The 26,665-nt window shown below is 45.8% G+C and overlaps 2 protein-coding genes across 8 annotated transcripts in view; both read right to left on the reverse strand.

The window, feature by feature from the left end:
* eps8a (epidermal growth factor receptor pathway substrate 8a) overlaps positions 1-14,612 on the reverse strand; it is a 29,845-nt gene extending 15,233 nt beyond the window's left edge. For 3 of the 7 annotated variants that reach the window (XM_040048461.1, XM_040048457.1, XM_040048462.1), the window contains exons 1-4: positions 14,385-14,612; positions 4,880-4,967; positions 2,882-2,949; positions 115-182 (exon numbers count right to left, since the gene is read on the reverse strand). In XM_040048461.1, the coding sequence (XP_039904395.1) occupies positions 115-182; positions 2,882-2,949; positions 4,880-4,944 (201 nt within the window). In that variant the 5' untranslated portion in view covers positions 4,945-4,967; positions 14,385-14,612. The other 4 variants (XM_040048463.1, XM_040048460.1, XM_040048459.1 and 1 more) reach the window with 4 other exon arrangements.
* A 4,654-nt stretch (positions 14,613-19,266) lies between these two features.
* Positions 19,267-25,761, reverse strand: dusp16 (dual specificity phosphatase 16). The gene is made up of 6 exons (XM_040048437.1): positions 25,465-25,761; positions 24,914-25,052; positions 23,525-23,688; positions 23,221-23,380; positions 23,009-23,132; positions 19,267-21,744 (listed from the first exon to the last, which is right to left on the reverse strand). The coding sequence occupies exons 1-6, from the start codon at positions 25,726-25,728 to the stop codon at positions 20,670-20,672; spliced, it is 1,926 nt and encodes a 641-aa protein (XP_039904371.1). The 5' UTR covers positions 25,729-25,761; the 3' UTR covers positions 19,267-20,669.
* Positions 25,762-26,665: the final 904 nt, after the last annotated feature.

Below are 26,665 nucleotides of genomic sequence, written 5' to 3' on the forward strand. Positions count from 1 at the left end.
TGTTTTTTATAATTTAAGTGGTGATTTTTGGTCACTTTGTATGTGAAAACCTTAAATTTGAACACATTTGGTTTGATAAAATGCAAGGCAAGAGGAGCAGGCGTGAGCACCAACCTCCACATGATACTGCGATGTGTCTGTCAGGCTGTTGATGCTGGTTTTGGTGTAATGTTTCCTTTGTTCTGTTAAAAAGAACAGAGAAAAACTCTTATTCTGGACTGTGAATATCATGTTTATGTCTCCCTAAAGTCCCCCTGGGAACCTGACTGTGTTCATATTTCATGGCTGAAGCTGGAAATTAGCATTCAGCTTTGATTTTATGGACTCAGAGAAGGCTTGAGGAAACTGTAATGAGAAGATGGTTTTATGCTGCTCCAATGACCTACAAGTGACACTAAAGCACCACACATGACGATGCTCTGAATTAAGCAGAGAAGAAGAGTGAACCTGGACATGTGATGGATTAAAGGTGGTGTTTGCAGGAGGGCGTCAGTAATTCAGCCGCTTCAGAGCCCCTCCGGAAGGAGGTGACAGATGTTATCAGCTGTGATGGGAACAAAGAGGCCGCTGAGAGCCGCAGATAAGAGCCAAATCTGCATCGTCACCATTATCTCCACCCGGCAGGAGGACCGGCAAACATCAGCACACAGCTGCTCACAAATCAGCGGCAAAGCAGCAGAACAACAGCCAACAGCGACGTCCTTGCTAGAGTCCATGTGTCGTTTCAGTTTTTAAACAAACTCATCCACATGTGCACCAACAGGTAACGGGTTCACAGATTACCCATGATGCTCCTCTCCACCAAGCGCCAGGACATTTGGCTTTTATTTGTGTGAAAACAAAAACAGCATTGAATCCTTCAGCTCTCATCACAGAGGAACGACCTGAGCTCAGGCTGGAGCTTCTTCTTCTTCTTCTTCACTTGAATAAATTTCCTGTCCACACACGGGGGAGGGATCACATGAAAGTTTTGCCTTAAAGTCCAGCTGTGTGTGTACGTTTTGGACTTCCTGCAGGTTAGAGGGCGGGGCTAACTGGGTTTGTTGAGACTGTGAGGGACGCCATTCCTTCATTGGTCCCAGGAAATGTTAAAGTGACCTATGTGATCAAAACCGTTGTTTAATCTTGGTTACATGATCAAACACAGTGCTGACGTCTCTTTGGTGACCTGAAGCCTCCTCGGACATGGGCAGCAACTCCAAACAGCCCCTGGGCGACTGACAGGGATCAGAGCGAATTAGCAAAATAAACCTGGCAATGAAATCCTGAGCAGAGCTGAAAGTTCAAAAGTTTGGAGAACAGCAGCCGACTTGTATCCCACGAATGACCCGAGCAGCCAGAGTAACCAGATCCTACATCACTGAAAACATGTCTCAGAGGAAACACTGAGCCTCTGACGAGGTTAACCCTCAGCCGTCCAAATCCTGGTTGGAGTCTCTGGACGCTGCAGATCTTCCTCCTGCCTCAGACATGGCAGAAAGTTTCAGCAGGAATCGTTCCTGCAGTGAGAACATTCACACACACACAGCAGCTCCATAATCCTGCAGCTCCTGATCACATCACATTTACCTCACACTCAGCCTTAACTCAGCGCCTTCAACTGAAGTTTATATCAACAGTAGGCCCGCTGGACAGCTGTGGTAAATGTCAATGTGAGCATAAACTTTGATTTCCTGCTGATGAACTGAGGAGGCCTCAGTCAATGGCTGAAGAGTCTAAAGTTGGAGGTCTGAACTTCAGTCACATGTTCACTGAGGTAAAGTTCACTGTGACGGAGATCATAGGAGATAGAGACCAGGAGCTACTGCACACGTGTTCACAGTAAGACCTGAGGGCTAGCTCACACGAATCAAACATTTGTCCCATTACAGATGTTTGACAACACGAGTCGTACCCCCGAGTTTGGACTTCAAACCTCTGTCTGAAGATAATCGATGCTTCACAAGAAACATCGACTCTGCAAACACGTAACGCCCAAACGAGGCAAAACACGACACACACACACACACACACACACACACACACACACACACACACACACACACACACACACACACACACACACACATATCTTGGTGGGAACATCTAATTGACATAATGCTTTCCCTAAAAACTTACCCTAACCATCAAAAATGAATGCCTAATCCTAACCATAACTGTAACCTTCACACTAAAACCACATTTTGAGTCTCAAAATGCCTTCAAATCTCATGGGGACAGCCTTTTGTTCCCATAACGGACTGTTGGTCCCCACAAAAATAGTACAATTCCAAGTTTTGGTCCTCACAAAGATATGTTAACGTCGTACACACGCAAACAAAAACACACACACACACACACACACACACACACACGTCTCACTGTGACTTTTCTTTTTGTGTTTGGCAGACGAACGAAGAAAATAGATTTCATCAGATCCTGTGAACAAAGATAAAGCAGATAATGAGGTCATGGATCATGTCTAATTTCTCTGAAACCCAATAAATCAAACAAAGATTCACAGAGGATTTTTACCTGCTCAGGTTCAGTTCACCTGACTCACCTGGAGTCTCAAACTCAACTCCAAGTCTCAGTTTGTTTCAAGAATAAAGGCACCTAAATCTGAAGTAATGAAGACTACAGCATGTGGTGTTCAGAGAAATCTGTGCATGTTGTTTAGTCCTCACTGACGTCATGACCTTAAACCATTTCTAACATCAGCTCCTCTCACAGGTAACATTCACACCTGCAGACACCTTACAGTCAGCTACCCATTGTACCACCCCGATCACAGATGTCATCTCTGAACCAAGCTTTATTATAAATCAGGTCCAGAATGATCCAGGACGGCCTCACCGTTTCCCAGGAGGAGGAGGGAGAAGGGAGGAAGGGGGGTCCTCACCGTAAAGAGCTTTGGCACTGGTCTTGGCTTTGTGCGTTGCAGGCTCTGGAGATGGAGCATCATGGCCGCTGGGACAGAAAGCAGAACAGAGTTAGGAAGTCAAAGGTCAGATCTGAGATCAGCTGATGATGCAACCAACAGCAGCTTCTGATTGGACGCCAGGTGATTTTACCCGACAGGGATACTGCGTGAGTGTTTGGTTTTATTTCACTTCATCTCTGAGGTGTCCGAGTTTGGCTTCTGTTACAGTTTTATTTATGATGTCACTTCCTGCGTCCCCTCCTGTGCTGATCTCAAACCGACATCCCACCTGTGTCACTCGATACTTTTGCACGTTCACACTTTAATTCGCCGCATGAAGACGTTTATAATGAATGAGCGCGATTACAGACTACATCAGAGCCACGCCGGCACGAAACCTGACACCTTACAGGAAGCGCAGCGCAGCAGCTGGTCATGTGACACACCGCTGAGGATTGCCACACAAATGAATCTGTGCCAGGAACTCACAGGAAGTTATTCTTATGAAGTTATACACGAGATCCTCTTTAAATGATTATTGACTTTATAAATAAATAAATAAAATCAATAATCATTGATTTCAGATCAATATCCAGTCTCCATATATGACTCCAAGCCAGAGAAATTAGCTGGTGTATCCCAGATTATCCTCTTATGTGGGCAGGGACACGCTGATGTTTTTAGGGCTGGGGACAGTGAATAAACACACGAACCAGGAAAAACAGAATGGTCCTGCTTCAGAACCAGAAACCATGAGATCCGGTCTCTGCTCCTCCAGAGGTCAGACAGCTGCTTCCTGTCCACATCTCAGTTTATTTCTTAATAACACCGTCACAGAAGCAGATGCCTCAGTATAGACGTAACGGAGACCAATAAAGCTCCTGAAGCGTGTCCGGTTTGAGTTTTCATTAATTTTTAATCTGAGGTTTTCTCAGAGAGAAGCTGAGCTGCAGTAATATTTAACTTCTACTGCTGCGAGACGAGAAGCGTCAGCACGGATAAGAAACTCAGAGACGCTTTCAGTTGGCCACAAAAATCCTCCAAAAACTGTCATTTTACAAACAAACAACAAAAGTTCTGACTTAATCATTAAAACTGTTTAATGGGCGCTACTCAGTAATAACTGGAATTATTAACAAAACTGAACATTGTCATGCACACTTCAAATACATTTAAAATTGAAACTGTAAATATTTTTTAAGCTTTACCAAAGACTATACAAAAGTATGTTTTAAATAATAATTACTATTTTATAATAATTCATAATACAAGACTTACTGATGAAAGATTTCAGTCGTTACAATTAATCTGCAGTTACACTTAAATTTACTCAGTTCATTTACATCACAAATTTATGGTTGTATTTTATGGTATTTTTAAAAAGAAAAGTTGTAGTTTTGTAATCTTATTTTGAAATCTGTTGAATATTTAAAACTAATACTTACCAAATTGTTTAAACTATTTTAAAAATAGCCACAAAATACACACATAACGAAAATTGAAACTGTTCAAAATAAAATGTTTTATACATTAACCTCAGTTATTTACTTAAAGATTTTTTTTTTTTGATTTATATTTTTTTATTAAGGTTTCAAAAACAGACATTCACAGTATGTACATCATGTAAGCATACTTCTTGCTTAGGTTATCTGCCTGAGATACCAAAATAGTATTTTAATTTACATCCAAGTCATAAAGAAAGAATATTTACAACTATAGATTTACTTAAAGAATTGATGGACGAAATTTACCAGAGTCCAGTAAAAGCTCAGTATTAAAATAAAACTTTAAAACCTGAAGAGATTCTCTTATTTCAGAAACAATCAGTGTCACACTGATCATAAACAACAGAAACAGCACAGGTTATGCCTCATATCAGAGTAAGCATTATTAACAGTGTTTCACATTCAAAAAGTGACCATGTGAGCTAACGTGGCTAACATGGCTAATAGCAGAAAAGGCTGCTGGGAAACTCACTTGATGGGCGAGCTGTAGGAGCCGAAGACGCCCGAGGCGAGAGCTGGAGGTTCGTATCCGTTCATGCTGCTTCACGGTGGACCATCAGCTGAAAGAGACGCAGACGCACCATGAGTCACATGACCACACTGCTGGGTCAAAGGCTAGCTCCGGGTAAATGTAATACATTTATCTGCTGTGACCAAACATCTGCACAAAGCTCATACCTCCTGACACTACTGGAATGCACTGGTGCCATTAAACCACAATTTTATTGATATATGCTGAGGCGTCAAAACTCATCACTTTACTAAAACTAAATTAGTGGAAACGGCACAAAAAAGGCCAAACAGCAGCTCTTCAGAGGCCTGTGGGTCCCCTAAAACTCTATAACTCCTAAAAGCTGAAAATGAAGCTGCCACGCTGCCGTTCCTCTGACATCCAGCAGAGGCAGCAGTGGTTCAACCTGTAAGGTATGGACGCTACGATGACAGAGCAACCACCTGACCGCCAACATGGCTGCTGCGAGTACTGCCAGTGCATCCAGGATGGCTGCTGAAACGCGAAGGTTTAATCTGGATGTTTCTGAGTGCTGAGTGGCGAGTCGCCCTCAGAGAGTTCATCTCATTAATGGCTCGTTGGGCGTTCCCCACGGAGCGGCAGGGAAATTAAAACTGCGTGGCACACAAAGGGGGCCCGAGCAGATTTATGGCAGTTAATGACACAGTATGTACAGTGCAGCCACGCGTGATTACTTTTCCCACAGCGCCATTCAGCTGGGACTCATAGCCATGGTAACCAGGCTGCAGCCATACTGTTTGTGCTGCAGAGGAGGAAAACCTGTGAGACCGCAATCAGGGAGAGATGAGTCCACAGCAGGAAGTGATGTAACGACAGCAGAGTGAAAATACCAAAACACCATCTCAAAACACACTGGCTGGTTAGCTCCTCCGATCATGAGCCCTCGCGGGTGACAGCAGCAGAAACATGAGAACACAAAGGTGAGGAAGAGTCAAGGTACAGGCATTACAACCCAAACCAACTGAGACCAGGGCCAAGGCCGGATCTGTGACCTCATTGAGACCCTGCCTCCAGCGTGACAGGAAGCCATCACAACCCCAAAATCCACAGCTTAAAGGAGCCAAATATACAAGGCGCCGTCAATGTTTTCAAAAGGTACAAAGACAGCAGATACAGAAAGCAATGAAGAAGAACCAACCACATAATCCGCTGTGTGCTTCTCCACTAAACCAATACAATCCAAACGCAGGAACACCGCCACTGATTAATGACGTTCAGGAAATAAATTTTTTTGAAAATCCAGTTCAGCTCTAAATGTTCATGTCTGAAGGCTGTGATGTCTCTGGTGGGCGGTGACGCTGCTGCAGGATCGTTTGAGTGTTTCGAAATTTGAATGATCATTTACGTTTTACTCCACCATCAGCATCTGGCTTGATTCTACACCGATTCCAAATTTGTCATCCTGACTTTAACTTGCTCACCTGAGCACGTCCACCCACCTGTGCAGCCCCAGTGGCTTTAAATCCTCATCATTACTCCCACAAAGCCCCGCCCACTCTGATGGATATGAAGTTAATTTTCCACCACCTCCTCCTGACACCCCAGGAAGCTGAAGGGGTCAAAGATCACACTGGTTAGGCTCAGTTTTGTCATCTCTATTTGCTCTGGGAGGAGATGCGGTCACCACGGCGAGAGCCTCTTCTTCTTTTCTCACTTATCTTAGGCGGGGCATCAATGGCGCTGTGAGGTCAGCAAGCTTTACGATAACGAGGCGTTTACAGCATGATTGTTTAAATAAAGTTTCCTGAACGTTTCCCGGTATCCTTCACTCAGCAGGAGGAAGGTGGGGATTAGGTGTGTGTGTGCCCATGTAGAGTTAAAGCTCCTTACCGATCCTGTGACACACACTTTAATCCTTTAAATGCCATGTGGATTTCAAAGTAAAAGCACACAGATTTAAACTGGTTTGTAGTGCTGGGCGATATGACTAATAAAATATATATATATATATATATATATATATATATATATATATATATATATATATATATATAAAAAAAAACACCCAGCACGCCCCTGCGGGCGGTTTATCCTTCAAGCTCGGGTCCTCTACCAGAGGCCTGGGAGCTTGAGGGTCCTGCGCAGTATCTTAGCTGTTCCCAGGACTGCGCTCTTCTGGACAGAGATCTCCGATGTTATTCCCGGGATCTGCTGGAGCCACTCGCCTAGCTTGGGAGTCACTGCACCTAGTGCTCCGATTACCACGGGGACCACCGTTACCTTCACCCTCCACATCCTCTCGAGCTCTCTCTGAGCCCTTGGTATTTCTCCAGCTTCTCGTGTTCCTTCTTCCTGATATTGCTGTCATTCGGAACCGCTACATCGATCACTACGGCCGTCTTTCTTCTGTTTGTCTACCACCACTATGTCCGGTTGGTTAGCCACCACCATTTTGTCCGTCTGTATCTGGAAGTCCCACAGGATCTTAGCTCGGTCATTCTCCACCACCCTTGGGGGCATCTCCCATTTTGACCTCGGGACTTCCAGGTTATACTCGGCACAGATGTTCCTGTACACTATGCCGGCCACTTGGTTGTGGCGTTCCATGTATGCCTTGCCTGCTAGCATCTTGCACCCTGCTGTTATGTGCTGGATTGTCTCTGGGGCATCTTTACACAGCCTGCACCTGGGGTCTTGCCTGGTGTGATAGACCCCAGCCTCTATGGATCTTGTACTCAGAGCTTGTTCTTGTGCTGCCATGATTAGTGCCTCTGTGCTGTCTTTCAGTCCAGCTTTGTCCAGCCACTGGTAGGATTTCTGGATATCAGCCACCTCCTCTATCTGCCGGTGGTACATACCGTGCAGGGGCCTGTCCTTCCATGATGGTTCCTCGTCTCCCTCCTCTTTCTTGGGTTTCTGCTGCCTGAGGTATTCACTGAGCACTAGGTCAGTTGGGGCCATCTTCCCAATGTATTCTTGGGTGTTCCTTGTCTCATCCTGGACTGTGGTGCTGACACTCACCAGTCCCCGGCCCCCTTTCCTTCCGCTTAGCGTACAGCCTCAGGGTGCTGGACTTGGGGTGAAACCCTCATGCATTGTAAGGAGCTTCTTGTCTTTATGTCAGTGGCTTCTATCTCCTCCTTGGCCAGCCTATTACCCAGCAGGGTACCTGATCACGGGCAGGGCGTACGTGTTGATGGCCCGGATCTTGTTCTTACCATTCAGCTGACTCCTCAGGACTTGCCTGACCCTCTGCAGGTACTTGGTGGTTGCAGCCTTTCTAGCGGCCTCTTCATGGTTCCCATTTGCCTGCGGGATCCCCAGGTACACAGCTGTTTTCATTTGATACATTTATATTGCTGCACTAAAATGTATGTTTGTCATTTGTGACAGTTCCGTTAAATGTCTCTTCAAAATAAAGTTGGAGAAAAGAAACTTTTCAGAGAATAACTGGAAACGTGGCAATATTGTGGTATATCGTGATTGAGAGAGAATGAATATATATATATTTTATATCGTGATAAATATTTTTTCCATATCGCCCAGCACTACTGGTTTGTGTCAGGAAAAGAAAAAGAAGTTCACTTTGATTCTCGCCGTTAGTCACACCTAAAAGCCCCCTCAGTTACCCACAATCCATTAGTCAGTCTTATCAGGCTACAAAAAATAAAATGCCATGTTTATTATGAGTGTACATTATGAGTATAGGACGCTGTGATGTCACAAAAATATGGATGTGAGGACAGGTCTGCTTTCAAAGGAACTCCAGCTGTGAATAATAAATGTGTTGAGGTGAGCGGCGGGAGAAGAGGAGAGTGACACGTTAAAGAAAAGAGATGAAGCGGGGAGTCACCAGGCTGATAAGAACGTCCTTGTCGGTCACTCATTAACTGTGTGTTTGATCTGGGAGCCGTTTCCACGTCGACACTCAGACACTGGAAAAAAACTCTGCTCGGGCCGCCACACGCTCTGGGCCTCTAGACCTGGAAAGGTCTGACATGAAGCAAGAACCGTGAGACTCCACCCACATAAAAGAGATGACACTGATGTCAGGGTTCAGAAGGTCACCGCAGCACCGTCGGCTTCCCTCCATCTTTACTCCGACAACAAACATCCACCTCACAGCGTTCCCCTGAAACAAATTCAGGATCAAACTCTAATACAAGTGAAGGTGGAGAAGAACACACACCCTCAATCCAGTGCTCCGCTCACACTGCATCCATGTTTCAGAGAGAAGACATTTTCTACAACTCCTCCTCTTAGTTTGAATCTCAGAGTTTTTCCCGTTTCCTCACTGATGTTTCTCAGTGCAGATTGTGAACGAGCTCTGCTCATCTCTCAGATATTAAACTGCTTGTGAAACAGCTCTGTTACCATGGAAACTGCTTCTGGTGTCTGCCGCTGCCTCACAAACCATCAGCTGACACAGGAGAGCCATCGCCACGTCTCATCCGCTCAATCACAACTTCATCACCGTGCCCCTCCAATTTTCAGTTTTCCAGTCCCTGATCTTGGATGGTGGTCATGAGTCATGTGACCGGCTTCACAGTGAGGAGACATTGATTAACGTCCTCCGATTGGTCTGTAACCCAAATACTGAGCGTGTTCTGCAGCTTCAGCAGGAGGAACAGTTTGATGCCTCAAAGTTCACTTTCAAATCTTTTATGACACGTTTATTTTCATGTTCTCTAGTTTTATATTTTTCTGTAAATTATTTTGACTTCTTTAACTCTTTTCTTTATTATTTTATTTACATTTGTGAGAATTTTTCTTAGGTGGTGTATTATTTTTTTTAAAATCAGTTTTCATGACTTTCTTGTAACTTCAATTATTTGCAGTGTTTTGTCTCATTTCCAATTTTATTTAATCATGTCTCTTTAGATTTCCCTGGTTTCTTTTTTTAGCAAGTACCTTTAAAAATATAATTTCATTCATTTATTTCTTCATTTTTTTATTTTACAGTGTTATTTCTAATCAGTTTTTAAAGATTGTTGCAGATTTGAATGTGAACTGTATGTTGAAGAAACACTGTATTAAACAAAAATGTAAAACAAAAATTGCCTCAGTGATCAGGTCACTGACACCAATTCGCTCACAGCTCCATCACCTCCGGAAAAGATCCATACTCATCAGCAGTGACCGTGTGGCACTGACATTGGACGCTGCAGCACATGTTCGCCAGCTGACCTGCTTTCAGACCCACAGCTGGAGGCACCTTTCCACCTGCAGTTTGTTCAAGAGCAGGTCCGCAAGGGCCGGCACAGTAAAGGAGGCTAAAAATAATCCTGAGTAATCCTGAAAGTGCTGATGTCTTCATTCCTGCTCAGAGGGTCACGGTGCCCATTACAGGCGGCCTCGTTACACCGGCTCACAGCGAGGGAGTACCGAGGAGCACACTGCACAGAGCGAGTGGAGAGTGGCTCGTCTCTGTGAGAGTGAGTTTCAGTGAACAAACACACCATCTACAAACACACCGAGCATCATTGACTGACACAGATTGTGGCAGGCACGGCAGCAGTCACAACCATGACCTGCTGACATCATGGAGGTCACACTGAAGGGCGCTTCAAACAGGTTCAGCAGAAACTTCCTCCAGTCAGAGCCACAGAACTGAACTGATCTCAAAGAAGTTCTGAGCTCTGATTACACCTGCTGCTAAGCACAAACACGCCCCGTGGGCCTCCTGATTGGTTAATCCACCTCGTCAGCAGGTATTTGAGACAAAAGCGGAAAAGAATAAAGAGGCGTCCACGCCATCTGGGTCACTGAAGTCTGTCTGACTTTGGCTCTGTGACGTTAACAATGAGGTGGAAGAGAGCTAAGCACACAAACCCAGACTGATGTTATTACTGAACCAGATTCTCTCTCTCACACACACACACACCTCTGACCCCCACAAACCAACAAAGCTACTCTGTTTTGTACCAACATGATGATTTAAACCCTGAGGACAGACAGGAAACCTTTGGCACCATGAGCTGAACCAGCTCAAACTGCCAAGCTGCAGCCTCAGTGACGACTGCAGCGGATCCAAAAAAAAAAAAAAAAAAAAAAAAGAATCGCAGCATAAAAGCAACTTCCTGTTGTCTCCTCAGGAGCTCTGATACAATGTTTTGTGCCACGTGGATCATTCACAGACATTCAGTCCCTGTTTATTGGTCCTAAATTCTGTTCAGGTTAGGATAAACCCCGCCCACTCACATCAGCAGTTCTCTTCGCTTCCATTGGAGGGAGTGTCAGTCACTTGTCTGACTGAGGTTTGAGTTTAACAAAGATCTCCTCGGGACTCAAAACATCTGGCTGCAGATGCTGTGATTCATGATAAACTCAGATCGTTGTGACCTGAGACCACCAGTTTGTGAGAGACAGCCAATCACAGGAAGCAGCTTTGAAAGGGAGGAGCTAGAACTTTGAGAGCGGATTATTCTGAATCCAGAAATTGAACCGCGGAATCCTTGCAGCAGACAAACCCACAGACGGCATCTTCTCAGACCACAAAGCCTCGGTAACAAACCAAGCGAGCACCTACCTGTCCAAGTCGTCCACAGGTGAGCGGAGTGTGAGGTTGACCCCGCAGACAGCTCGAATAAAGCTTCTCTGACTCCAAGCATCATGTGGCGGATTAGCGAGGATCCAGGGCTTGGTGCAGCACCGGGATTTGCTGCAGCAGCGAGTTGGTGTCCAGGATCCTCTGCTTTAAGCCTGACTAATCACTAATGACGGACAGGTGGAGGATAGGGAAGGGGCGGGGCTTCCAACTGACAGGTGGCAGTGGAAACACCGAGTGGGCTTAAAACTCTCAGTTTACTCTGTGCAGAAGAGTCATGCAACACCCAATACTGTTATCAAAACTGGTCGCTAAGGAAATGTGCGGTTTATTTTTGTTTCCTTTTAGAATAAATGACTCATTGTGAGGGAAACGCATCTTATCAGCAGGCCACGCCCACCACACCCATGGAGATCAATAAAGTTTAATCTAACCTGCAGCGATAATGGGTCCTGATTCATCTGTGGTGCTGACCCGCTTTAAAAATAAAATGTTATTTGTTTCACACAGCTGCTGCCTGATGACATCACACTTCAGTGTCACGATTACTTATTGATCTTTAGCAGCTGATCAACAGAGCCTCTGATTCAGACTCAAAGCTTCTCCTGAAGCTCAGAGTGCAGACAGATCTTCAGTTATTGATCAGTTATTGCTCACAGGTCATCTGGACTGGATCAGAAGTTTGATCAGCAGAGAAGAAGAACCTGGGATTTGTTGATCTGGCATTTCATGGCTTCATAAACCAAATGTGTCCCCACGACTCCTCTTTGACGATTCAGTAGTGTCACAGAAACCAAACACCAGTCTCCAGGCAGGACTTTAATACCTGATGATATCACCGACTCTGATCAGGTACCTAACACACGTGAGCGTGTTGTTGTGTTTCCTTCTTCTGTTGTTGGATCCTCGAGTAGAGCACAGCAAATGTCCTCGGATTCTTCTCACCGAGCTTTGTGCATCGCAGCGCCCCCAACAGGTCAAAGTCTCAACTTTCAGATTCAACTTCCTGTTTCTGAGTACAGTCTCATCTCTGATTGGTCCATGCTGCCCTCCGTGTGGAGGATGGGGCAGGCGGGTCGTGGTGTGCTTCAGTAAATGAAGAGTCAGTCCCTCAGGAGGTCCTGAGCTCCTTTACTTCCTGTCTCTGCTCCTTACGACAGCGTGTGACACCTGGTGTTAGGTGAGACAGGTGAGTCTCAGGTGAAACAGGTGCGCCGACGCCCTTGCCTCCTCTTTGTTCTGCTAAAAATCAGACCGCTGGCTCAGTCCGAAACCCGACTCCCAACCGCCCCCAGTTTCCCATTTCAAAGCCATAATCCTGTAGCAACACCTGGCAGGTACGGTTACATCACACTGTCGTCACAGCAACCACACAACCACACACAGCCAAACAGGGACAGCTCCAGGGAGACGCCCAGAAGATGGGACAGACGTTTTTCACTTTGATCTCAGAGTTCATGGGAAAAGTTTATAAGTGATATCATCATAATGCGTGTTTCCACTCCATTTGTACCTGCTGTTGACATCACACACAGACCCTCATGACAACACGTCCACTGACCCTGGAGTCAGTTATGGTGCACAGTACAGCACAGTTAAGACCCGCTCACCATGGACAAATCCCTCCAACCACCAAGCTGAACACAATCAGAGGTGGAGTGGAGCAGCACAGGCATGGAAACATCCAGAAATATCCTGCGAGGCTCTCAGGAGGATGGCAGGCTGACGATGGTTCCCATGAAGAGCACTGATCCAAGACCAGCTGTGGCCTGCAGCAGCCTGACAGGAAGCCCACATACAAACACTCGATTACACAACCAGCTCAAAGGTCCTCCAACTGTTCAGCTTCAGAGCCCGCTGACCTTTGACCTGCAGGAAAAACAACCCCATCTTCCAGCAGTAAACACACACAGCTGAAGCAGGTCTGATCACACCTTCTGTCAGAACCACTTCAGTGAAGTAACAGTGACCTAGACGTGACCTCAGAGAGGCTCATTATGGTGTATGGGGGAAGGAGCTTTCTGATAAACATCAGGTGACTGTGACCCGGTCAGGTCACTCACCTAGCTGCTCTGCTCTCGGCAGTGATGGCACGAGGTTCAGTGCACCACATGATTCCAGGTGTTAGCCGGTACCACCGGGAGGAGCAGAGAGCTTCCAGGCCGAGCCGAACAAGTGGAGCACCGGGCAGCCCTGTGCATATAGCCGGGGAGGGTCGCCTGCTGCCTGGGCCGCCTCACACACCTGCCCGCTGACTGCTCGGATCCGCCATCAAAAGCAGGCAGGTGTTTTTATTCCGGAGAGAGCGAGCACCCGGGCGCAGGGAGGAGCTGCCCTTCACCTTCATTTACTATTATGAACACACAGCGTGCCAAACTCCATTTAAGATTCTGTTGATTTAAGAAGAACTGGACTCCAGCCAGAATAAATGAAGGTGTGGGCTGTAAATGAGAAGCTGGGAGCTGAAATGGAAGCTTCCACCCATTCCGGCGCACACACTGCCCGCTCCTAGCCCCTCTATCCGGAATAAACTGGCATTAAAGTTGGTCTTTAGCTCCAGTCACCCGTCCACTAAGTCTCTTTGAGACACACCAACAGCAACAGAGAGAGCGGCCATAAAAGTTTAATTTACACTCACTTGAGCCCTGTCTGTGTTTTTGAGTGAAGCCGAACTGAGGCCGAGACACTGGAGCTTCAGGTAAAGAGGACTCGGGTATGTGTGTGCGCGCGCGCGCGGTCACAGCTTCACTGTGTGTGATCTTTCCGGCGGAATCTGGTGTGGGAGCCCGTGACCGCAGGGCTGCTGCCACAGAGCAGAGGGCAGCTCAGCTGCTCCGGTCCGCAGTTCCACTGAGGTCAGAGGCTCGAAGCCGCTCACAGACCACCACCCACGGCTCAGAGCCGCCGGACTAACCCGGACCTCAACGCCCCCCCTCCGCGGCGGATCAGAAGACTCACCTGCAGGTGCGGCTTCAAAAATCCCGAGGTCACAGAGACATGGCACAGTCTGCGCTGAGAGCTCCGGGCGCTTCACCGGCTCCTGCCTGCACTCTGTGTCTGAATAACTGCACTCCTGTTCGGCTGCGGGAGCTTCCAGCGGAGATTAATCTGCGGCTGACTCTGGATCAGCTTTAAAGCAACGGACCGCAGTAGAGGGCGGTGTGTGCCCTGAGTGAGGACTGACAGGACAGTCTGCCTACTTGACCACGCCCCCTTCACGCCAATCCGGTTGTTAAGTCTGACGTCACTAGCCGTGTCTGGGCCTAAACTCTGCTGCAGGTCCATATATCAAATGATTACTCAGCATTACTGAGAGTTGAAAAACTGTCTAAAGTCTTTCATCTTTAATAAAATGATCAGCGTTCTGCTCTACCAGGTGTAACAATTGAGTTTAACATCCAGGCATCCATGAAAACAGAATTTATGACATTTAACGGAGTTAGAAGTTAGCAGGAAGTTAGCTCGCTAGCTTCTATCTATATATATATCAATATAGCATGTCCTGACTGCGGGGTTTTGGAAACAAATTAAAAGGTACAGCTCTGTTATCACTTCCAACATAAATGAAGACACTAAACAGCAGTGACGTTTGTAGGGTTACTGAAGTTTGGCTAGGTGGTATATAATGATGTGCTACATGACCGCTAGCGACACAGCTATGTTAGCATAATATAAACAAGCTAACTTTTTTTCCACTCGATAAAAGTTAACGTGAGTGTTCTCGGTGGTCAGGAACAAATGTAATCGCATGGCAGGATGCTGTAAAAGGACCAAACTTCAGCCAGGAGAACAACTGAGATAATCCATCCACAATACGAGGTTAGTCATTCATATACTGCTGCATGGGCTGGGCTGTAGTTACATCGTAAGGTTTTCAAAAACTGAGCTTAAATAAATGATTAGCGGTAATAAAAGCCGAGGGAGGTCAACAATGATCACTGACTGTTTTAGGAGCTTTTTGAGATTAAATAGAAGAAAATACAAAACATTAAACATGTTAACAACACAAAAGCCATATTAAACGCAGACTACTTTAGGCCCGGAAGTAGGATTCGTCACGTCATCCTGACATTTGTTCCTGACCACCGAGAACAGTCACGTTAACTTTTATCGAGTGGAAAAAAAGTTAGCTTGTTTATATTATGCTAACATAGCTGTGTCGCTAGCGGTCACGTAGCACATCATTATATACCAGCTAGCCAAACTTCAGTAGCCCTACAAACGTCACTGCTGTTTAGTTTTCTGTCTTCATTTATGTTGGACGTGATAACAGAGCTGTACCTTTTAATTTGTTTCCAAAACCCCGCAGTCAGGACATGCTATATTGTATTTAGATAGAAGCTAGCGAGCTAACTTCCTGCTAACTTCTAACTCCGTTAAATGTCATAAATTCCGTTTTCATGGATGCCTGGATGTTAAACTCAATTGTTACACCTGGTAGAGCAGAACGCTGATCATTTTATTAAAGATGAAAGACTTTAGACAGTGTTTTAACTCTCAGTAATGCCACAGTGATCATTTGATATATGGACCTGCAGCAGAGTTTAGGCCCAGACACGGCTAGTGACGTCAGACTGAACAATCGGATAATATGAACTAATGAAATAGTTATGATATTGGTAATACAGAGAAATAAAAAACAAAAATAACTGGAAACATTTTATTATCAATATTTTTTTATTTAAGTTACAGTGTGTCAATTTTTCACTAACAGATGTCAGTAGCTGGAGTCTGCTGAGTTTTGTGTTCTTAACCCTCCCAAATCAAGAGCATAATCCTAGCTACGGTGGCTGCTGTAGGACAAAAATGTTTTAATCAGCCAAGAGAGATCAAAGACACTGAATCTAGATTTTACCTCATAACAACTGGCATATTTCTACTACTTTTTAAAAAATACATTATAAACACATTTGAATAATATCAATACTTAGCAATAAATCTGGAATAAAACCCAGAAATGTGTCAATTAGATATGTTGGGTTCACCTCAAAAATGTGGGCTACTGTTCATCTGCAAAGTTGGAGGTTCAGATCTGGCTCGGAGTTTTCCCTCTTGTAAAGGCTGGCAGTGTGTATCTGTTTACTCTGGAGGAGGCTGCAAAACTTCATGAAAGGACTCAGACATGAGTCGATGACTCAGTTATTAAGCTCAGATCCCACTGATAAAAACTATAGGTGAGCTGCTGAGGATATGCTGAACTTTTCTGCCGTAACACTGCTGTTTGTTCCACTGCTGGGCTACGTTAGCTGCTACTAACCTCCATTAGCTTCTGTTAGCATCTGTTAGCCCTGTCTATAACACAGTGTAAAAACGTAATTAACCTGTTTTTACATTAGATGGATTTTACATTATTGTGGATTGAATGTTATTAGTGCACCAGTTCAGTGCTCGCCACTGAAAGCTATAAATATCTTAAAAATATTCCAAAATGAGGGACATATTGATTTTTGATCTATAAATGTCTCAATAAACCAATAATCTTCAATTTATTGAGACAGTGCTGATCAGGTCACCTAAAGCTGCCTTCCAGCCTACACTCAGGGAAGAAGGGGCCCTCGCAGTGATAAGGCAGCGAGGGCCCCCCCTGCTGGGACAGGACACACTCAGCAACAGAGAGGCAGAACCTCTGCCTGCAGTAAAACAACACCATGGTACTAGTACTCAGTAAAAGTATCCGACTATAGTCAGGACTCTTCCACGTGGCCTGAACCCAGAGATCAGTTTGTTAGCCAGAATCCTCAGGGAGAAGAGCTGTGAATGATGAAATAATGTAATGAAAATAATCCAAAAATCAGTCAATTGTCATGGTGACGACAATGAAAACAGGAAGTCATGTGACTGGAATTTCTGTAAAACCTTTTGTGAAAAGACTCAGAGTTCGTGACTGCGGCTAGCCTTATGCACACGTGTTTGTAAGAGTTTCACCTTCAGGAGGAGAATATCTTAATGAGTCACACAAATATGGCAAATGTGAATTAAGTCTGACACACAATTGCAAACTGCACAAAATCTGAAAAATCCTGCCTGTTTTCAAAGAGAAACACTTGTGTGAAACTTTAAAGCGCATTGTCAGATCATCTTCAGTTGTGACATCACAATAATTTGCCCCACTTAGTAAATCTGTCCAGTAGTCCGTAAAGTAAAACCTGTCTTATTCTCTTATGTTTACCTGCTGTGTATAATTCCTTTTCTCCCCTGATGGGTTGAACAGTGACCACACAGAACCTTAAACACACTCTGATCAGTTGTTATAGATCATAATGTTGAGCTCATACAGCGTTCTGCACGCAGCAGCAGGTCAACAGAAAGCAGTTTTTCTTCCACTGGTGTGACGTTTAAATGTAGCATGTCATTTTAACAGCTGCTGATAAAAACTGAATATGTCAGAAGGTTATGGGTGAAATGGAAAATACTGTTATGTTGAACATTTATATGCTCATTTCTGCTGTGTATTGTCATTGTCATAAAGGGTGAGATGCTCAGTCACTATGAATTATAGAATAGAATAGAATAGAATAGAATTCATTATTATTATAGGGTGGTGTCTTCTCCTCCCCTTTCATAAAGGATGGTCCAGCATCTCCTCTGCTAAAGGAAACAATACAAGAAGCACTGACGCTCCTTTCCTTAGTGTTTTGGAGAACTGGAACAGCTCAGATTATGGCCATCATGCAGATACTTGGAACGCACCCCGTTCTTAGAGCTTCATAAATAGCTGACCCTAATGACTGTGGTCAGGTTTGGACCAATCACAGTGCACATCTGAATCCTGTTTAAACGAGTCAGTGTGGCCTTCATTTACCAGGTGAGTCATTAACAGCCTGTTCCTGGCTGGCTGGAAACAGGGAAGCCTGCTGAGGACATGCAGGTAATGCAGCCAATGCTGACCCCTGCTGGTGAAAGCTTCAGTGGAGGGTAACCTTTAAACACAGTTTCCTGTTTGTTACTGAAGCATGCGTCACCACAGCCTCAGCATCCAGAGGAGCGGTCATTGACCGGAGCCTTCTGATTGGTCCATTAGCAACATTACCGGTCGCTTTAAATCTTTAAACTGCTCTGGAATAAAACAGCATCATCGACGTTGTTTACTTACAAATCTGCAGGAGGAAAATATTTACATGTAAAATACAAAAACTACATTAAACCTGACTTACAGTACGAGGATGATGAAGCAACGTTTCATACAGATGAAAACTGCATGAAAAAAAAAACTGAATCATATATTCTGATTTATTTATACTTTTTCTTTTATGTTTTGTACATTTCAGACTCCCATACAGGAAACACATAAGAAAATAAAACAGGAGTATCTGTTTAATTAATGTATCATTTTTGATAGCGTATAAACTTTTGTTAAAATTTCAAACTGTTTGACTACATTAGATCTATTCATATTTCTCATTTATTGATAAATATGGGAAAAACAATTACAGAAATTATTATTATGATTTTTTTTTTTTTACACTCAATTAATTTTATTCTACAAGGTGAAATTAGCTGATTATTTTATAATCAATAATTTGTCCACTTTATTTTTATGCTCAATAAATCCAAAGGAAAATGAATATGGGAAAAAAAATGTGTTCCGTACTGACAGAACATTGTGCTAAACATGTTTTTAAAACTTTAAGAATTTATTTCTAAAAATCAAGCTTCACAGATAGAGTTACATCTATGTCAGTGTCTGAGAGCAGGGCTCAGAGGTGTAAATTAGCCTTTGTATGTGTAGTTTCACGTCCACTTTAATTACACGTCAGAGCATGTATTTTGTATTTTTTGGCAGTGTTGGTCTTCCATACAGTGCGAGATTAGAAGTTTAAAGATGAAGCAGACAAACTTACACATCTGAAAAGTCATATTTTTTATTCTTTTTAAACACTGAATCAAACCAACCTCTATACCACAGTAGTGCAAGATTACCTGTGAATACGTCTGATCACATGACCTGCTGTCCATCCAGGTGAGGCCAGAGATCCCCTCTGATTGCCTCAGAGGACACCTGAGAGTTAACCTGCCAACAAGCTCCTTTGACCCCCCCCCCGAGAGTCTTGGCAGTCTTTGTTTCACTTCCTGTCGTCAATCACAAGGTCCAAGCGTGGCAGGAATAGCCACCACGGCAACACACATAGGCGATGTCTGACATCAGTGTATTGATTTAACGTCCCATGAACAAACTATTCCCAATGGACTAATGTCAGAAAACAGAAAAAATCGTTCCAAAGCTGACAGGCTGCAGTGAGTACTGCCTCCGGTGGAGGTACTGATTACTACAGCCACAATTTTCAATCACGAATTGATTAAAAATGAAAAAAAAAGTTTAAAGTGCGAGTCCCTCAGACAGGTCTGCACACGACATGTTAAAGCAGCGGTGAGTGTTCAGTCACAGCAGCTCTCTGATTCGACGCATTTCAGCATTTCCTGTTTTTAAACTGTTGGAGTGACGTTTTGGCCCTTTAACGAGTTACCACAGCAGCACGGACATGTCTACCAGTTCCCAAAGTGCTTCTTCCAGACCTCATATCCTGATATTAGCTCAGAGGTCACGCCAACCTATGGTTCTAACCCGCCCTATGGATATGCCCACGTAAAGCTGCAGTACTCTCTCAAGCCCCTGCCACCAGATAAACAGATGAGCTTCATCACAAACTCCTTCACCACTCGGCAGCCATCTTGAAACGCATAAAGGCACTTATTAGGCAGTTACTGTGGAACATGAAGGTCAGGGAACAATCAGACTGGTCAGAGGTAGAGTCAGGTCAGGGGTCAGATTTATTTGACCTGACAGATTACGCTGTACAGATGATGTCAAATATGTGATTGGAGGGCCAATCTCCGATCACACTGAGTGGATCGTTGTGGAAAGCAGAAAGACGATCATTACTGTGACAAATTAGATTAAAGCCAACCGCTCAGAGGCGTTACCAAGATGGCTGCCGAGCTGTGAGACCACTCAGATGGTCTGACCTTCATGAAAGGTTGTTACCCCAGCAGAAACCTGCCATTAGACCCAGCTGTCATCGATTAAGAGCTGCTACACTACCTGTATGCCCCTGAATGCCACTCACACAGGAAGTTCCGTCACCGTGAATCTGACCTGATCGAGTCATAGCTGGTTTGATTTATTCGACTTTTACCTGCATTTAAAAACCATTCAACTGCTGGCTTCGTCCCCTCCTTGTCCTCCACTGTCAGGGTCGGCCCTGACACAACACAGAATCGTTGGTTTGTGTTGCGTGCGTGAACTCACGACACCTCGATGACCTCCATACTGCCCGAGAAGCTTGATTGACTCCCTGCCGTGCCCATTTCCTCGCGGGAGCGGCTGTCCGCCATCCCGTCTCCAAACTCCATCTGGCAGCTGCGCCGCTTCAGCTGCTTCTCAAAGCTGCTCTCTTCGTGCCAGCTCCTCCTCGAGTCACCGCGGTCATGTGTCCGCTGCCGCCGCCGTACCGCCTCCAAGCCGTGGTTGCAGCTGTACGTCGTGAAGCCGCCGCCGCTCAGGATAGCCGACGTAGAGTAGAAGCGCGTGGACTCTGAGGAGAGGTACCATCCGCTGGCCAAAGAGGAGGTGGAAACGGTGACAGGGCCCAGTAGGATGTCCGAGTGCCAGCCCTTCAGGGCGCTGCCACCTCCTGGTTTGGCGAGGTGCTGCTGGCTCCGCGAGAGGCCGAACAGGAAGCTGGTGGCGTTCTCCTCCATGCTCCCGCTCCGGTGCAAGTGGTGGGAGCAGTTGGTTGGAGCGGCGGGTGGCTTAGCAAAGCCGCTGGAGGCCGATGACACCGCTGGCTGCGGGCTGCCTGCCTCCTCCTTATCAGGGCTCTGCTCCGGCGTGGACTGCTCTGAAACCTCCTCCACTGGCGAGAACTGGCAGGGTTTACTCGTTGTCTCTTTGAAGGATGGCGGCTTGTAGAAGTCATTGCTGTCCCCCGACCCGCTGTGAGGCGCAAAAACTCGATGGGTGCTGCCCCCGCCAGGCTCGCCATATGACTTGATGTCCAAAGAGAAGGAGCGTTTCAACCGGGCACTGTCTTCTGAGCCGTCGGCGAGCTGCAGGCCACTCAGAGCCTGAGCCAGCAGGCGCTCCTCGGGGGCATTGGCTAAAACGCATGGCAGGGTCAAAGGTTCCAGCAGTGTCACGCCAGGCGTTGGGACCGCATCCTCAGGCTGAGCGCAGGCCTCGCTGCTGGGCTCCGGAGGATGGAGACACTTGGGTTTGGCGTCCGTACCAGGAGGACTTTTTATCTTCTTCTCAAAGTCCAGCAGCTGACCCAGGAAGTTAAAGTTGGGCGAGATAGTCGGCCGCTTTTCCTTCACAAACCTGAATGAGGAAGAGAAACAGGAGCATGACTATGGACAGGAAGCAACATGACAGGTTAATGAGGATCAAACACTTACGGCTGTCAGCGTCATTCAATACCAAACATGCGCACATTTAAAGTTTGCATTATTAGGGGCGTGGCCTCTGACTGACAGGTGGAGGCTGACACATGCAGCTGTAGCTGCTAACCGTGTTTGTTAGGGATCGTCCTAGTGACTGTTTCTTAGTTGAGAAAAAAACAAGATGAACCGACTCGTCTAAAAGTAAGTATTCAATAAAAACAAATGCCGCTTAATGACAAATTATCATCTGAAAACTAAACTGCGACAGAAAAGCGTGGCACAAAAATCAGCCATTTTCTTCTGCTTATCTGGAGTTGTCAGGGGAGCCCAGACCTCCCTCTCACCCCCTCCTCCAGCTTAGACTGAATGAATGACTGAACTCCTCACACTATCACAAGGCAGAGTCCATCCACTCCTAGGGGAAAGCTAATTTCTGCCACTTGTGCCTTCAATCTAGTTCTTTCACCTTTAAAAGAACTAACTACAGTGTTAACAAACATCAGGCCGAGATTAACTGATGCATGGTGTTTCTCGGGCAGCACGGTAGCACAATCGGTAGCACTGTTGCCGCACAGCAAGAAGGTCCTGAGTTCAATTCCACCATCAGGCCAGGGTCTTTCTGTGTGGAGTTTGCATGTTCTCCCTGTGTTTGCGTGGGTTCCCTCTGGGTACTCCAGCTTCCTCCCACCGTCCAAAGACATGCAGTTAGTGGGGATAGGTTAACTGGTTAATCCAAATTGCCCATAGGTGTGAATGCGGGAGTGAATGTGAGCGAGAATGGTTGTCTGTCCCTGTGCGTTAGCCCTGTGACAGACTGGCGACCTGGGCCCCCCGCAACCCTGAAAAAGGATAAGCTTGGATGGTGTTTCTCACCAACGATGCTCCATCTGGTGGCGTCTGAATAATCTGCCCAATTATATAGCTGCTGTGAGGCTCGCGTACTAACAGAGTGTCTGAGCTCCAGATTCTGTGCAAACATTACGTGGATGTAAAATAAATGTCTAAACTTGTCTCTGGTTGCTCGTTGGGGCTTCAGAAACCTCGTCAACGGCTGACTGATGACTACAACCTGGTTATGTTCAGAGTTCAGTGACCTCTGATGACATCACAGGGGGAAGAACTCAGAAAACTGAGCATTCAAACATTTTAAACTAACAAACAGACTTGGTCCCAGGTCAGATTCAGAAGTCCTGACTTCTCACCTGTACGCCTCGTCCAGTGACATGTCCATCCTCTTCATGATGTAGGCAATGGCGATGGTGGCCGAGCGGGAGATTCCAGCCAGGCAGTGGACTAGGACTCGGGCGTTGGAGGCTTTGGCCTTCTCTGAAACACAACAAAGTTCAGACTGAGCAGAGAGCAGTAGGGTCTGGTTTATTCAGTCACACAAGAGAGGTGGGCAAGTGATGCTGACCTATGAACTCCACCGAGCGATCCAGCCACGGCAGGATCTTCTCACAGAACGAATCGTTGACGGGGACTCGGAGGAAGTGGGAGTCTGGGATGAAGTCCGGTTTGGGGCAGGTGTTGCTGGCGTTCAGGACGTAGGCAATGTCGTTCTGCTGTATCAGGTCCTGGAAAACAAACACAGGTTTGGATCAGAGCCGGACCAGAGAGGCTGGACCCCAAGAAGAGCTGGAATTTAAAAAAATAAAATACATTTTTTTTTAAAAAGCGTTCGGGGGCAGGGCTGTGATGTGGGGGTGGTGCTGTGTCACCTTGTTGAGGACATCCCTCTGGCAGCCCAGGTACAGGTGAGGCAGAATACGGGTCGGCCCGATGTTGGTGACGGGCAGGCAGGGTTGAGAGATGCAGGAAGGAACCAGGGTGGACTTCCCCTCACAGAGACCAGGAAAAAGGTGAGAGAACTCGGAGAACCCACCTGAGACCACACACACACACACACACACACACACACACACACACACACACACACACACACACACAGTCAACTGACAGTAAAATAATAATGAGGTCAACAGCTGTGCTGTCGTGTTCCTTTCCTTCCTGCAGGAATCAGACTGAATCTTTGTCTCTGCTCGACTCAAACATCCTCATCACCTGTTGCCAGGCAACAAGCCAGAGCATCGATGTTCTGCAGCCTCCTTTGGAAACCGCTTTATTTCCAGCAGAGAGTGCCAGGTGAGTCCAGCTATTGATCATGTAAAGAAAACGTTCTGATCTATAACTACACCTGTGATCATGATTGTACACAATCCAAAGACAGAACCTGAAAGATGTTCACACAGTTTGTAACTGAGGCCCAAACACTGCTGGTTTAAATGTCCTGGTACTTTTTAAAAAATAAATAAATACATTTAATCAATTAAATTCTGTCACAATTTTTTTAAATTTACTGACTGATTTTCTTCCATTTTTGACTTTTTTTTTTTTACTTTTTTCAATTTTTTATGATTTGTGTTTTTTCTTTTATTTTTAAGCATTTCTTTTACATTCTTATTTTAATTTTAAAAAATTAAATATTCTGTGTTTTTGTAGCTAATTTTAACAGCTTGTCTGTTTATGGATTTAAACATAGCATATGAGCACTTCCTGCTCACATGCCTGTCTGACTCAGTTCGCTGGCGGGCGTGTTCTGTGATCCTCGGCGCTGATGAAGACTCTGGTCTCCCAGTGGAAGTGGCTGTTGTGTAACTGAAACCTCAGAGCGAGCACTTTGTTTGGTTTTTCTGATGTGAGGGTGGAGCCACCGTGCAGCATTACATCATCGTTACATAACGCCACACTCAGTAGAAATAGCTGCAGGCAGCTGCAGCATGCTCACTCAGAGCTAGAGCCGATCAGAAATCAATAATCTGATCGGTTCCTTCCCATTAGCTGCTGCCATCTCACTTTAATCACCTTTAACGAGTGTAAATGAGGTTTAATGGCGTCGCAGAGACGTCCAGCAGGAAGCAGCCGCTCGCTTTCAGAGGTTTCCTGTTTAAACTTAGATTACAGCTGCATGCCAGAGTCAGAAGCTCAAGATTCATCGTCGCGACTCAGTGAACCCAGCGAACTGCTCACCCCCCACAGTTAAACGTTCCCTACAGGCCACACTCTGAACTTTAGTTATGGCAGAGCGACGCAGGTGCAGGGAGGCTCACCTGAGAGCAGGTGTACGGAGGGGAAGCTCCTCTCCAGTTTAACCAGCAGGACACTGATAAAGGACTCGGAGCTTAGAGCGGCTGGGTCGGCAGAGCTCTGATCGTACACCACCACCTCCTGATCGGCCTGCAGTTCCAACTGCAACACAGATACACAGGTACATCCAGGATCAGGAAAAGAGAAAATAAATCTGTACATAATAATAAAGGATATTGAGCTTGTAAAAAAAATAAATAAAAAATTCCCATCAACTTGAAACTAGAAACAATGCCTCAGTGAGCATGTGCAGATGAATGGCAAATCATGTCAGCATCACCCAACAACTCCACTCACCACATCAGGTACGGTCACGTCTGACTCTGAAAACATTGCAGCAGCACTTAAAGCGACAGCTGTGTCCATCTTTTATATACAGTTTGTGACACAGTGACCAGTCATTTGTCCCCTGGCCTGCTCCGTACTTTAACCTAACGCATCGTTCTGAATCTGAGCCGTATTCTAACCACACCGGAGCAGCCCCCACCCTCCCACCACCACCACCACTACTCACCTTCTTCTTGGCTGAATGCTGCAGCAGCTCGGCAATCTGCACCTTGTCCTGCTGCAGCCTCCTCTTCATCAGCTTGGAGCAGTTCACGTTTACGGCCTCCAGGATGTGGGAGGTATTGTAGTCAACGAAGGGCCGGCTGTCAATCAGCACCACCCGGTCCAGCGCCCCCTCCAGCAGCGCTACCAGAGCTTCTGGCCCGATAGGGCGCACAGTCCCGGGCCTTGCCATACCCAGTCCAGTCCGCGACCCCGCACGCTCACACATGTGAGCTGCCTCCTCTCACTTCCCTACCACCCCCCCCCCCCCCTCCCTGGTAGTAATCCTCCTCCTCCCCCCCTCCTTGTGGGCGTCCCGGCCGGCAGTCCAGCACAGTGATGCAGTCTGGCCAGGAACCTCAGAGGATGAAGAGCTCCATTGTGTCGGCCGGGTATGATGTCATCCCGATGGCAGCCCCAGAGAGAGAGAGAGAGAGAGAGAGGGAGAGAGAGCCAATCCCAACTGTGTGTGAGATGGTGGTTCAGAGTGTGTGTGTGTGTTCAGTCCATCAGTGTGTGTGTTTGCAGCGAGGGGGAGGGGCTTTCATTCACTCCAACAGCCGTCTTTTCTCCTGATGACATCACTCTGAGTTTTAAAATCTGAAACACAAACAGAGTCAGAGTGAGTCTGCATCACAGTCGCTTCAGAAACATTCAACGACGCCACGCCAAATCAGGACAAACCTTATTCACACAGAAAACCATGACCGTGAGACAGGTGGGTCTGGTTGTCCGGCACATCAGGATGACACAAAACGCATCGCGCCCAATTTCACTAAACTTTATAGAGAGCCTGAAACATGAGCAGAGGAAGGAGCTGGAGAGTTACGGCGCTGTTCTCATTGCTTTCCTGAAAACCGTGAAAAACAGACGTGCGTTTTGGAGTAGGGCTGCTCGATTATGGCAAAAATGATAATCACGATTATTTTCACTGAAATTGAGATCTCGATTATTTGACGATATTTATTTAACCCTTTAAGACCTACCATAGAACCAAGTCTGCCAGAGCTTATATTATTATTATTTTTTTTTTTTTACATGATGTAGTGCCATTTTTGGGAGCATTTCAAGTTGCTATACATCAATACAACTGTTATAGCCCATATTTTAATAATATGTATGCATTAAGTCCATAGTAATTACATTAATTACAAAAAAGTGCAATA

The sequence above is a fragment of the Simochromis diagramma genome, unplaced genomic scaffold (genome assembly GCF_900408965.1).
Source record: "Simochromis diagramma unplaced genomic scaffold, fSimDia1.1 OVJJ01000557.1, whole genome shotgun sequence".
NCBI lineage: Eukaryota > Metazoa > Chordata > Actinopteri > Cichliformes > Cichlidae > Simochromis > Simochromis diagramma.

Bases quoted from the DNA above. Each gene is read 5' to 3' on its own strand.
- dusp16 (XM_040048437.1), bottom strand. From the start codon at position 25,728: ATGTGTGAGCGTGCGGGGTCGCGGACTGGACTGGGTATGGCAAGGCCC. The intron at 25,053-25,464 runs GTGAGTAGTGGT...TCTGTGTTGCAG, and splicing joins AGCATTCAGCCAAGAAGAAG to TTGGAACTGCAGGCCGATCA. The intron at 23,381-23,524 runs GTGACACAGCAC...TTTGTTTTCCAG, and splicing joins AGAGGGATGTCCTCAACAAG to GACCTGATACAGCAGAACGA.